A 14434-nucleotide genomic window follows, 5' to 3' on the forward strand; every position below is an offset into this window, starting at 1 on the left:
TTTGAGAGGTTATTTTTGAATTTTTAGTGAAAAAAAAAACAAGAACAGGATAATAAAACATAATTAAAGGTGATTGTGTGATGATTTGTGATTGAATTCAGTTATGGATCGAGATCAAAACGATATTTGGCTCTGATACCACATGTAACAACACGATTTTATCATTTGAATTCACATCAACAATGGCGTTTGGTTAGTGTGTGTGTTCTTGGTGTTTGTGTGTGTGTTGAGAGAGAATTGGGATCAATTGTGTGTTATTCAGGTGTAATGGTATAAAAATTGTGTTATTGTTATGCCAAGTGTGTTTTTTGATTTCTAAGGGATTGAGGGCTATTTATAGTCTAAACTAACCAACTATGCTAATTATCACAATTACCCCCTCAACCTTAGAAATCATCAACTCATGACTTAACAACAAGTAATTCCATAACTTAAATTACAATGTATCACTACTTTTGAATTTCTAACAATCAGAGAAGCAAAAAATTTACCAACAAAATACATATAAAGTTGGATATTCAAGAGTCTTAGAGGGTTGGCATCGTGTAGGTGGTCACCACACGTGGAACACAGCCGTCGATGGGTGTCCACGCGTGGGTGGTTGAAAATGAGTAGAGATACCACGCGAGTGGAGCATGCGGTGTTCGTGACCGTTGGCTTGCCAACGACTAGTTTCTTGATTGTTTGTTTGTCTGTTTGTTTTAATCCCCTTTTCTTTTAAACACTCCCATATCCACCAATTCATTCATCCAAACACATTCATATTTATACACACATTCTTCAAAAGTCTTTGAACCTTGGCTATGCATGAATGGACATACACATAACCAATAACGTCTGCCATATATAGCATTCTGGCCAAAAAACAGTTTAGGCAGTCACATAACTTTAAGCGTTTAATCATTCACAAAAGACATAGATACCGGAGTCTTGTAAATAAGTTCGATCATAAAACACATCATCAAAAGTTAATTGGACAGCAGACCACAAAAGTATGCATGACATGTAAATGGAAGCGACCTCATATTTTTTTTCTCACGACACCATTCCAAGAGATGACAATGGGTTGCAAGCTTCAGGCGCACCAGAATTCGGGAGGCCGGTATCCACCAATTCTAGCCACTAACCACATGTGGCCTAGCATCAGGCCGTATGGACTCAAGCAAATGTCGCTCATGAAACCATAAACCTTCTAAAATCTATTGGTTGTATATAACACCAAAAATAGACTATATAACTTTAGTTTTGCTACAAAATATTTTAGTTAGTCATATCTTCAATATTGTATAAGAAACAAAAGATTACCTCGATCATATTCTAAAATTGTAACTGGAAATCCCACCATAAATTTAATCCATGTCTAAAGCTTGGAAAACAAAACAAAAAGGTATAAACAAAATATAGTTACTCAGTTAGTATACACTAAAAAATAATCCAAAAAAAATAAACTCCAAAACTCGATTTAAGCAATAAAAAAAGTCAAACAAACACTAAATCTATATGACTCCTATTATCCATCTTCATTATTCAAAATCATCCACCAACATCTACACTTGAACAACAATCTTGGATTGAAGAAATTTTATATAAAAATCAACAAACATATCCCATGAATATCACAGACCTTATAAAGCAGTGTGTTTTTAAAAAAAAAATAGATGAATAAAAACATTGCTATTTTTGAAAGTAGAAAAAAGAAAAAGACGACTTCAAACTTGTTATCCATGGCAAAATCCTCAATTTCTGAAAAAATTTAGTATCTGTTTAAGGCTTTAAGCCCTTCTTCATTCATTAATCTTCCTGTAAAAATAAAATATAAAAAATGGAGGATATTATCATCAGAATCAACGTTATAATTAGAACTATTTATAGCATATAATTGTTTAAATTATATTCAAATATGCCTTTGATCGAGAGTTCCTTTCCCTTCTAGCAAAACCATCTACCATTAAATTAAAATAAATTAAGTTAACTATATTGATGAGACGATTTGTTTTCCTACTTACTGGAATTCGAAGTGGTATTATTGAAAGTGAAAAGCGATTATTAAAAGTCATTTATTGGTACATCCATATACATCACTTAATATCACTTAATATATATATGTTTGTTGATATACACTCACATATCAATTCATTGATACATTGCACTAAATGTAATAAAAAAAAACCGGAATTGATATCAACCACCGAATTGAAATCAAAACACACTGAAATTATAAATACCTTCATCAATTTTGGCGTAGCATTGATGATTTCAAATTTCCAACTTTTTATAATAATGGAGTTTTCTAGCTAGTTCCCTATAGGCACTTGATAAAAAGACTTTAATTAGTTGTGATCTTTTTTCTTGTCAAATTTACCCTTCCTTTATAATCTTCTTTAATTACTCCAAATAAGTATTATCTCCAAATTAATTAATTCCTCCAAATTCATTTCATATCTCTCTTCTTCTTTTTTTTACCATATCATCAGACTCTCTTTCTCATTATTTTGCAAATTTTGTAATTCCCTCTAAAATATAATTACCTCTAAAATTTAACATTCCCTCCATAAATATTTAGCTTAATAAAAACACTTTATAATTTCTCTTTTCCTTTATACACCGTGTATACAACCAATGCACCCAATCGCTATCTCATAAGTAGATCACAATAATTATTTAGAGTACATATTATTGTTTGCCACAATAATTTTTAACATAGGTTTTTTCTTTATAATCATTCTTATCTATTTTTCCGATACATATTTTTAGGTTGATCTAGCAATATAAGATGTTGAGCAAAAAGAGATGCATGATAATATGTTGGATAAGTATAATGGCTCACATGGTGGATTATTTTGGCCTTTACAAGAACAAGCTCATCAATATTATACTCCATACGCATTCAACAAATTTCAAGTGCAGATAAGATAAGCATTCCAATACACGGTTCAAGAAGAAAATAACATTACTTTTACCGTTAAACAACGAAAAACAACTCGGTCGCATAAGGTCTCTTGGGATGGTAAAGAGGCTAACTGTACTTGCAAGAATTTTGAATTTGTTGGTATATTGTGTTGTCATATCTTAAGCGTTCTTGTTCGTAAAGATTGTTTCAAAATTCCTAGCACTTATTGGTTTTCTCAATGGAGCCGAGAGAAAGTTAATTTTGATGAGCGAGTTCCATCCAACCAACAAGATTTTGTTATGGGTTCGTCATCTACAAACAATGGTGACTTTGCTTCTATCTCTATTGAGCAAGTACAATGCCTTCCTATTTCAAAAACAAACGGACGCCCGAAGAATAAACGAATGAAAGGTAGAAAAGAGTTTATGAAACAAGTGAGACATTGTGGACGTTGCAAGCGTGTTGGTCACAATATTAGTCGATGTCTAGAGAAAAAGAATTTTAAAGACAAGAACAATGGCACACAAGTCACTAAGAAGAAAAATAAAATCTCAACAGAAGATCATATAAATCCTATTTTCAGCTTGAAGTTATAAAACTTTCATTTTTTATATATATATTTTGCTTTGGTTGCAATGGTCAATGGGATTGGTTTATAATATTTGTGATCTTTATTTGTTTCAATAAATTATGGATTTCATCTTCTAAATACAGATGTTAAACAAAAACAATAGCAAATAAAAGTTGAACAAAAAAAAAAGAAAAAGATGGAGACTTGTACGTGAATTGGTCAAACTAAAAACAAAAAGAAATACAAAGAGTTGTAGAGAAATTTAAGAACCAAATGATACGGTAAAAAAGAAAAAGAGAGAAATGGAATGAATTTGGAGGAATTAATTAATTTGGAGATAATACTTATTTGGGGTAATTAAAGGAGATTATAAAGGAAGGGTAAATTTGACAAGAAAAAAGATCACAATTAATTAAAGTTTTTTTATCAAGTGCCGATAGGGCACTAGTTAGAAAACTCCATTATTATAAAAAGTTGGAAATCTGAAATCATCAATGCTACGCCAAAATTGATGAAGGTATTTATAATTTTAGTGTGTTTTGATTATAATTAAAGTCTTTTTATCAAGTGCCTATAGGGCACTAGTTAGAAAACTCCTTTATAATAATACATCTACAATTTTATAAAGAACCGATGCATTACTATACATATAGAATATACCATTCAAGCATTAACCTCATCAATAAAACTCATAATAACGTTATAAATTAAGTGCCAAAAAACCTTCGGGTTTATATATTTATAGATAGTTTTTTTCTTATTTTTTTTACTTAATATATTTAGTAACTAAAAACTTATTAATATTAATTTGAATTTCATATTTCATTTTGAAATTAATAAACAAAAATAAACGTCAGTTATTTTATTTACATTTCACTTGATACACACATATTATTCTATTTTTTTTATCACTTTATAAACTTAACGACATTTTCTCCCTTGTGATAATTCATTTTGGGAAAATTTCATATATGTCATTACTAAACTTTTAAATATCATATTTATCCAATTAATTTTTGAAATATCAAAAATGCCATTATTAAGATATAAAAATATCATATCTACTTAAATAACTAAATTTTATCAATATATAACATTTAAGTTATTAAAAATACATTTCTAATTTACAATTATACCTTCTTTTATTTAGTGTCCATGGAACTAAAATCCCTAATTACATAACATAGATCTTTACTTTACATCTCAAATTTTTAGCGTTTTTCTTTCCTCGGTATCAAACACATAGTTGGATGAACATTTATATTTTGTGCATTCTTGATCATAATCACTACTTTTCTTATTCTCTAAAAAGTCATTTTTATCTGATAACTAATAAGTTCTATATATTTCTTCTTAAATGGTTATTTAAAATGATTCCCAAATTCAGATTATACTATAATAGATAGTATTCATTTAGTTTATTTTTGATCATTCTTCCTTTCTAAACAATTAAATTTTTTATTTTTTTTTTGTATTTATAGATAATCTTTTTTGTATTTCATTTTGTTCTGCATTTTTTTTTTTTTTTTGCTTGTAGTTAAGATTTAAGGAACATAGTCTTTCGAGTATGTATAGTGTATAATTTACTAAGTTACAGTTATAAGTTTGATATCTAATCCATTTTAAACGTCTGCTTGATATATTACACCATAAAAATTGTTGATAATGGTATTACTATAAACTCTTTTGTATAATGTAACTAGAAATTTAATAAAAGAGGGTATAAGTATAAAATAAGAATGTATTTTGAATAATTTAATTATCGATTAAATTTAATTATTTGGGTAAATATAATATTTTTATATTTTAATAATGACAATTTTAATATTTCAAAATTTAATTGAATAAATATAATATTTAGGAGCTTAAGAAATTTTCCTATTAACTTTCCCCATCGTACCATTATTAAATAAGAAATTCCAACAAGAAAAAGAAAAAGAAAAAAACTTACCCCAAAATAGCAACTAAAAATTACAAAAATCATCTTCACTTTGTCAGTCAGTCTTTCCTTTAAACTCAGATAAAAATCTCATTCAGTAAGTAAAATATTTCTTCACTGTAAACTCGCTCTATTTTCAGCTCAATCAATACGCATTCGTAACTCTCAAACCCTGCTCAATAGTGTTCCATTTTCTCAACATCAATCACCAAAAAAATAGGTATGATTTTTCTTTTTTAATTACAATCTGTAGCTCGAAAAAACATATAACCCCATTTGAATTAGGGAAAATATTATATACATTTTCTTACATAGCAACTATTATTATTATTATTATTATCATTTCTATAATTATTATTGTTATTTAACAAGTAAATGTGGAATAAGATATTTATTTATTACTGTATTAGTTAGGGTTTTGAACTTTGTAGCATATTTATTATACTGATTCATTAAGGTTTAAGTGCCTTGAAATGTATCAAAATATGATATTATTCAAAATATATATGAGTTTATTGTATGTATCCGACCAATCAAAATCTTGTAACTATTCACTTGTGTGTAAAATCTTTTAATATATATTGCTATTGCATATATCTGGTTTGGTTGCCTCTTCATTCGGTAAACGGATATGTTTGTTGACATGAAATAAGTTTTCGCGTTACAACTTACGAGAGTAAGTACCCGCGCGTTGCGGCGGTGAGATGGTAGGGGTGATAGCTAGATCATAGAGTGTGATATGTCATAGAGTATGATAATCAAATGCCTTAGCCGTACGTGCTCCGTCCTCGGATTTAAAAATTCGTCGAAGGTATATCGAATGACATCTCTTCTCTAATGAAAGAGCATGAAATTTTAAGAACACCCATATAATTTTTATAATTTATCGATGTATGGTTTGTGAGATAAAATATTTTGAATGAATTGGAAGAATAAATGATTTATGGAGGAGAGAGAAAAAAGATGATTGGTTGAGATTTGATGAGAGAGAAAGGGTGTTTGGTAATATAGAATTGATAGAAGGGGCATTTTGGGGAAGTAAATGTTGAAACTTAAAATGTTAGACGTGGACTTTTTGCTTTATAATATAGTATAGATATAGATAAGAGGTTAGGTACATACAATAGAAATAATCGAAAGTTTGGTAGACACAGGTATGTAAGTTAGATACATTGCATTGTTCTTAACTCTTAAGTCTTAATACTTTACTTTTAGCGAACCATATCTTGTCAAGAATAAAAAGGTTCTCAAGTATCCTTTTCAATGGAGTGATGCTTTTAGTGTCGTCAGCCATAATGTATTATTGTGATTTTGTTGAGACCAAGGGATTTCAGGTCAAGCTCAACTACGAGCTAGAGAGTCGAGAGTGCATGCTTGTTTTAGGCCTTTTGCTGACTCAATTTTGTGTAAAATCCACACGAAAACTAACAATTTACTATTGGTTCTGGCTTTAAGTTTATTTGCTTTGAATTAGAGTTGCTACCTTTGTCTTGTTTCATTTAAAGATTTCATGATACCCTACGACGCGTTTGGTTCACATAATGTTTTTGGAAGGAATGAAATCTTTCGAAGGAATTGGAATCTGAAGGAATGTAATTTGACGGAATGTTTTTGATTTTTTGAGAATTCAAGTGACGGAAGGAATGAAATTCCTTCCTCCATCCCCATGGAATGGAGATTCCATCAAATGATGGAATGTTTACGTTCCTACGGAATGAGATTCCTCCTTTGAACAACCAAACGCACTAAGGAATGGAATTCAATTCCAATTCCATCAAATTCTGTGAAACAAACGCGACTAAGGCAATTGTAGGGTTGAAATACTTTGTTGCATAAGTAAACTCATACGATTCAAAGGTTTATCCATGTTATTACAAACCCAGTTTCTAACGATTGATATGTATGTTGGTGCATATTCGCTGATTGTAGTTACATGCTTAGCAGCTAATAGTTTATCCACTCTCTTCATATTCGCTGATTGTAGTCACATGCCAATATTCTATTTGCACTCTCTTCCCAATTACTATGTAAAAGTTAGCTGTTTTCTATGGCCAACTTAAACTTTTCGTTACTCCAAATGTACCGGGGGGTATTCTATATTATTATACTGATGAGTTTAATCCTAATATTGATGAGTTTGTAAATTTGGCTCTCTACCCTTGGGTAGAGGTAACACTGTCTACATCCCACATTTACCACACCCTGTCTTTGACAGAATTGGGTATTGTTGTTGATGTTTAGCATTTATTGGTGTTAAGTCAAGGAAATTTATGAAGCCTATCTTCTGCTGTCAATTTGCTACAACTTAGTACCACAGTCTAGCCGCTTTATGATTTTACCCCTCAAAGATGAAAGCGAAGGTCAATATAGTGATAGATTGGAGTAGTTCTCGTTTTACCTAAGAAATAGTGGAGAATTTTGTTCTTACATTATCGACACTTTTGAACCTGAAGTCAAGCGCATATAAATTGCAACCTTAATAGGTGAGGTTGCTTGCACCTATTTTGTTCTTCTTTGAGGTGGCACTGTTTGGAAGAAATGGCTTAGTTTGGATCATTTTTTATTTCGTACAGATCAATCAGGGAGAACAAAGGATTAGCTTAGGCCGAAAGTTGTCCAAAGTGTACTTAAGCTGTGTAAGAGTGATAAAACTTCTTCAATACATTATTATTAAATGAACACTCACCCACTAGTTATCTAACAATTTTTTTATTTAGAAATAGGTGCTTCTAATAGTCTAGAACCAACGGACTTTTAGCCCAACAACAGTAACATGTTTTGACCTGAACACGTTTCATTACTATCCTGATACATTAGGGTTTCTTTCTGTCAGTTTATTATTTCGTTATCCTCTTATATTCTAGTATTCTTACATTAATTTCCTTCTTTTTTATTGCAAGACTCTTACGTACATTTCCTTATATTCAGGGACTACGTTTAAAATTGCGTTCTGCGCATTATATAAAAATGAGCACATCTGAAAACGGCACAGATTTATCCACTGATGATATTGGCACCATTGAGGAAATTCCTGAGGACACAATTTTGTATCGACAAACTTCCATTAACCTTGTGCCTTTCATTGGCCAAAGGTTTGTTTCTCAAGATGCTGCTTATGAGTTCTACTGTAGCTTTGCTAAGCAGTGCGGCTTCTCAATTCGTCGTCATCGTACCCGTGGTAAAGATGGTGTTGGGAGAGGGATTACAAGACGGGATTTTACCTGCCACCGCGGTGGATTCGCACAAATAAAACCATCGGAGGATGGGAAGGTACAAAGAAACCGCAAGTCATCCCGTTGTGGATGTCAAGCATATATGAGAATTGTGAAACGGGCAGATTTTGATGTTCCTGAGTGGCGTATCACGGGTTTCAGTAACATTCACAATCACGAGATCTCGAGGTCAAACAGTGTTCAACTTCAACTGCTTCCTGATTACTGCACCATGTCATGTGATGACAAAAGTCGTATATGTATGTTTGCAAAAGCTGGGATGTCAGTAAGACAGATGTTAAGGCTGATGGAGTTAGAAAAAGGCGTGAAACTTGGTTGTTTACCTTTCACGGAAATTGATGTGCGGAATTTACTTCAGTCTTTCAGTAATGCTGACCGAGATAATGACGCTATTGATCTTCTTAAAATGTGTAAGGATAAAAAGGATAAAGATCCAAACTTTAAATACAATTTCAAGATTGATGCCAACAGCCGTCTTGACCACATTTCATGGTCCTATGGTTCATCGGTTCAATCTTTTGAGTCTTTTGGAGATGTTGTGCTATTTGACACAACCCACAGGTTGGATGCTTATGATATGCATCTTGGAATTTGGCTCGGTGTTGACAACTATGGAACAAATTGCTTTTTTGGTTGTGTGCTTCTACGTGATGAGAATATGCAGTCATTCTGTTGGGCGTTAAAGGTGAGAACCTATACGAATTGATTTTTGTTGGTCTTTTCATCTGCATATGGCTTCTCATTAGAGATGGCAGAATTGGCAGGTTGGGTAAGGCTGACCAGGTCAAATGGGTAAGTTTTTGGTACGGGCCTAAATGAGCCAGGTTGATTGGGATGACACAAACACTTTTTTCCCCAGAACTTTAAGTTTTTAATGTACAGTTATTGTGTTATAATAACATAATTCCTAAACAAAATTATTGAAAATACACTGTGAAAGCCCTTGCGACTTATTTAATCTGTTTGACCCAGTTTGTGTAACAGATTCTGTACCTCTTTGTTTAATTTCCAGTTTATCCTTCAAAAATTTGCTTTATGTTTCATTAACACAAACACACACATTCACTGAACTTTTTGACGCATTTTTAGTGGATCATCGGTGAAAGATCTAAATGAAACTAAAATGAGTCATATTCGAGGAGGGAAGAAGAATAATTATTTGGTTATCTATCTATAATGGTCAAGGTGGTTACTTGGTGGCTTACATTATGATCTTCTTGATATCCAACAACTCTCGTCATCCTATTATTAGAATACTAAATTTGTTCAATAGCATTTCAAGTGACAGACGTTTATATTCCTTCCTCTTTCTTTGGTTTCATTCTCTTATGGCAGACATTTTTAGGATTCATGAATGGAAAGGCTCCTGAAACAATATTAACTGACCAAAACATGTGGCTCAAGGAAGCAATTGCTATTGAAATGCCTAGGACAAAGCATGCCTTCTGCATTTGGCATATTAGTTCAAAGTTTTCAGACTGGTTTTCAGTACTGCTTGGCTCACAATATGATCTCTGGAAATCTGAATTTCATGGACTCTTTAATTTGCACTCAGTTGATGAATTTGAATTAAGATGGAGGGAGATGGTTGATACGTATGGACTTCATGGAAACAAGCACATTGTCAGCTTGTATGCTTTACGCACATTCTGGGCACTGCCATTCTTAAGGTGCTTCTTCTTTGCAGGAATGACAAGTACCTTTCAGCCAGAGTCGATAAAATCTTTCATCCAACGGTTTCTAAGTGCACAGTCTGTTCTTGAAAACTTTGTGGAGCAGGTATCGCTCTGCTTTTATAAACTTTTTAGTAAGAGTTGGTAAATTGAGAGGGCCGGGACTTGGGCGGTTTTGTTAACAAGTCAGACTGTGGTAGGGCCAGTTTGGGTTGACCAACAGCCACATGGTCATACGTTTTTTTTTAAGAATTATGATTTTACAGTTTATTTTATTACAATTCGCATTAATAATTTAGTTCCTTTAATACATCGATTTAGTATGCATTAATACCTGTCTTTGTGTGCGTTATTTTATTACAATTCGCATTAATAACTTCTAAAATCTGCCCTTTTTTTTCTTTCAACAATTGTGTAACCTAGATATCCACAAAGGCGCTAAAGTCTTGTTAACCTAGATTTGACGTGACATGGTTTAGTTTGTAAGTGTGGGATAGCTATTTGATGGTTCTATTATAAATCAGTTGTATAGTGTTCAGCCATTCAAACATAAGGCATCAGAGAACCCATATTGTGTCACATCATCCTCATATATATAATATTCATATTTAGGCCAATAAGGCTCACCTGAGAGAGGCTGCATATCAAGCGGCGTTTTGGCCAAGAAAGGAGTTGCCCAGCATGTATTAGGCGCCCTCCTTGTATTTGTGTTGTGTTTGTGTCTGTGTGTGTGTGTGTATTATATATATGTGTGTGTACAAGATGCCCTCCTTCAAAAGCCCCACTCCACCATTTTGGAGGGGGCTTTCTCCTATATGATATGGCGCTATGTGTCACAAGCAGCCCCCTCCTTTGGAAGCCTCACTCCAGTTAGTCTAAGCTTTCACCATCGTTTTTGGTATTTGGGTTACACCATGTTAATAAGGGACAACATGTAAAAGATGGATGCTATTTGAGACACAAAAAGGTAAGATGATAATAAGGGAAATATATGAAATTACATTGTCAATCTAGATAACTGATCTCTTATTTTAGTAGTTAGCATAAAAATACATGACTTTTAACAACATCCTGTTGTTTCTAGGTAGCGGCATTTATAGATGCTAAAGACCAAGCTGCATTAAAACAAAAATTGATTAGAAGCCAGAAAGTATCTCTCAAAACAGGTTCACCTATAGAATCGCATGCTGCCAGTGTTCTTACTCCATATGCATTCACCAAGTTTCAAGAACAACTCGTCTTGGCCCCGCAATATGCATCCATATTAGTAGATGAAAGTTACTTCATCGTAAGACACCACACTGAAATGAATGGTGGATGTAAAGTCATTTGGGTCCCGCATGATGAATTTATTAGCTGCAGTTGCCATGATTTTGAATTTTCAGGAATCATTTGTAGACATATACTCCGTGTTCTATCTACGAACAACTGTTTTCACATCCCTTATCAGTACCTACCCATTCGTTGGCGTGATTCCTTAAATTACACAAAATCTATTCTTAATCCTGCTTTGGGTCAACCCTCAGGAAATGTTCAGATGCTACAGTCATTGGTTTCAAACTTAGTTTCTGAAACCATGGAAACGGATGAACGGTTAAACTTTGCTTGTGGTCAAATTAACTTGGTGTTGACTCGTCTCAAGGATTTTCCTCGGCCATCTAATAGTGTTAATGATGTAACTTATAACAATAGCCCGCCTGATTCATTGATTCTTCCAGAAGTTGAGGATTCTGATAGTATTGTCCAAAGTTTTACTGGGAATCCTCATGAATCGTTAAATATGGGGAATCCAAAGGAAAGGCGTCCAGATGGCTTAAGAAACCGAAGGCGTTGCTCTGTGCCATGTTGTGGGGAGTTCGGGCATGATTGTAATGAGTGCCCGCTGATGGAAGGTGATGATCTAAATGGAGATGGACTTGGGTTTTTATAGGTCTCTGCTCGTAAAGGTTAGATGTATAATATCATTAGTTTTTATGCTATTACACATTAAAATCACTATCCTTTATCAATGGATTGACATTTCTATCTGCCTAATCATTCCTTTGTGTTTTTCCTTGTTTGATTACTAATTTGTAGAAGTGACAAGATGGATGAGTCGGGCCAGTTATATAAAGGGTCAAAACAGGTTGGGTTTGAAAAGTCATTTTTTTTTGGTAATTTAATAGGTTAGGTTGACCCGTTTTTTGTATTATAATCCTGTAGGTATTTGATGCTTTATTATTAATGCAAAATATTATTATCACTGGCCTTATCTAAAATCTTTATATAAAATGGTTTAAAAGGTTGTATGAGTTAAAAATGGATATTGGATGACTTTTAACCAGTTCAGCCTGTTAGTAGTTGAACTTGCCACCTCTTGTAGAATGGACGTTTTAAGTATACTGGCCATAAGGACACTTGGTTCAAAGTTCCTGGCTATGCAGCTTGCCAGCTTTTAACCAGGTTGTGTTGTATGGAACATGTCTCCATTGTCTATGATAGACCGACTGACAGAGAGTGTAAGTTTGCCTCCAGTATGCAATAAGCATCGGGTGGATCCTCACAGCTGAATGACCTACTGCCTGATAATCTAAGTAGGCATTATGCATATCCATAAGCTTTATATAAAAAATATATTATTTTTGTTTGTTAACGTTATGTAGTGCTTATTGACGAAAAATGATTAATCCTCCTAAATATCGTCCTAACATTGTTATCATCACACATGTTACAATAAAAGGATGAGATTAGGAGAGAAAAGTGGATAACCTTGGCATGGAATGAGGACATTAGGAGGACTATTAGGGAGATGAGTTAGGGAGATCTATGATCTATCAGATGCCAAAGCGGGGCTGCCTCCTGGGGTGAAGTTCAGGATTCAATTTCTGGCATAAGTGAGTTGCGATTATTTGGGGTAATTTAGGAGTAGAGTAGATATGTTCAAACATTCGATACCTTATATGGATGTTTATCCTTGTTTTTGGAGGTACAATTACTTTTTATGTTCTATACTTTTATATGTAGTTAAGAATATACACATAATTTTCGATATAACGAGTAAAAAAGAAAAATTTGTGATTAAATTTGGGGTTCATAGTATTTTATGTTTTGTAACTTGTAACATTTTAAGTTAGGATTTAGGATCGCTTGTTTACCAGGAATTCAAGTTCAACTTATCCAACCTCATAAATAACTTTTATAATTTTCATTGTTTTGTAACTTGTATTTTGTGTTGTACGCATGGTTGTGAAAACCGGTCAATATAGCCGATATTTTGGAATCAGGTCGTGTATCTGTGGGCTACCTGTACGAGTTTGCCATACTCGGTCAAAAAATGGGTCAACACCATGGACTCGGGTGGGTAAACTTTGGTCAAACTCGGTCAGATTGGTCAAGAATCGACAGAATTGTTCAAATGCAAATTTATACTGCACTAATTTTGTCAAATACATTCTCCTTGCATTGTTGAGACTTGAGGCGATACTTATTTTCCCGTGGCTATTGATCAAATGATGTCGAGGCCTCGAGGGTAAGCATCCCAAGTTTCTTTTCATTGTTTTTTCTTCTATAGAATTTAAAATGCCCGCTAGAAATAGCTCCCAGCAAAAAACAAGGTCATCGTTAAAACTTACAATTTGTTTCTGCTAGTAGTTTCTGAGTACTAGTAACTATTGTAATTAATTGGTTAATTAATTTTCCAATTGAAGTACTTTCCTCAAGTTTAGAATGACTAACTAATGAGATAGATGAAGTTCTTAAACGCGAGTATGTGATGAAAATAGATGAACAGATGGATTATATTGTGTTTTAAATGCTTGTTAGGATTTATGTAAGCTATACTATATTATCCGGGTGTGAAAGCTATTTATCAACAAAGAATAAATTATAAAAGGGTTAAGCTAAAACAACCCAAGTACCCAACTTTACTGTGTAGTCAAAAGTCAAAACTGATTCGACTTAATTGGGAACATAAATTGTTTAACGAAATAATGTACACCCAACAATGCAAATAAACTTAAGAAATGTATAGCCATGTAAAGTGAACACATGTTGTAAATCCAAGTAAATCAAGGTAAATCTTGCAAATAGAGTAGTTTTAACACTAAGGGGTTGTTTGGGGTTCAATTTTAAAATAGATTTTCAGGTGAT

General features: G+C 33.0%; 1 protein-coding gene across 4 annotated transcripts; it reads left to right on the forward strand.

The window, feature by feature from the left end:
* The first annotated feature begins 5482 nt into the window (after positions 1 to 5482).
* LOC122586085 (protein FAR1-RELATED SEQUENCE 11-like) lies at positions 5483 to 13368 on the forward strand. Of its 4 annotated transcripts, XR_006321870.1 has the most exons (6): positions 5483 to 5620; positions 8329 to 9318; positions 9969 to 10412; positions 11391 to 12252; positions 12383 to 12431; positions 13026 to 13368. XR_006321870.1 is itself a non-coding variant. In XM_043758195.1 (5 exons), the coding sequence occupies exons 2-4, from the start codon at positions 8368 to 8370 to the stop codon at positions 12234 to 12236; spliced, it is 2241 nt and encodes a 746-aa protein (XP_043614130.1). In that variant the 5' UTR covers positions 5483 to 5620; positions 8329 to 8367; the 3' UTR covers positions 12237 to 12252; positions 13026 to 13368. The 4 variants fall into 4 exon arrangements, 3 of the variants coding, with proteins under 3 accessions (XP_043614130.1, XP_043614129.1, XP_043614128.1); XM_043758195.1 differs by lacking the exon at positions 12383 to 12431; XM_043758194.1 differs by lacking the exon at positions 13026 to 13368 and having other exon boundaries at positions 12383 to 12555.
* Positions 13369 to 14434: the final 1066 nt, after the last annotated feature.

This window comes from Erigeron canadensis, chromosome 1 (genome assembly GCF_010389155.1).
Source record: "Erigeron canadensis isolate Cc75 chromosome 1, C_canadensis_v1, whole genome shotgun sequence".
Classification (NCBI taxonomy): Eukaryota; Viridiplantae; Streptophyta; class Magnoliopsida; order Asterales; family Asteraceae; genus Erigeron; species Erigeron canadensis.

Excerpts from the sequence above, each read along its gene's own strand:
- LOC122586085 (XM_043758195.1), top strand. The coding sequence starts at position 8,368 with ATGAGCACATCTGAAAACGGCACAGATTTATCCACTGATGATATTGGC. Across the intron at positions 9,319-9,968 it reads CATTCTGTTGGGCGTTAAAG|ACATTTTTAGGATTCATGAA; the intron begins GTGAGAACCTAT and ends CTCTTATGGCAG. Across the intron at positions 10,413-11,390 it reads TTGAAAACTTTGTGGAGCAG|GTAGCGGCATTTATAGATGC; the intron begins GTATCGCTCTGC and ends TGTTGTTTCTAG.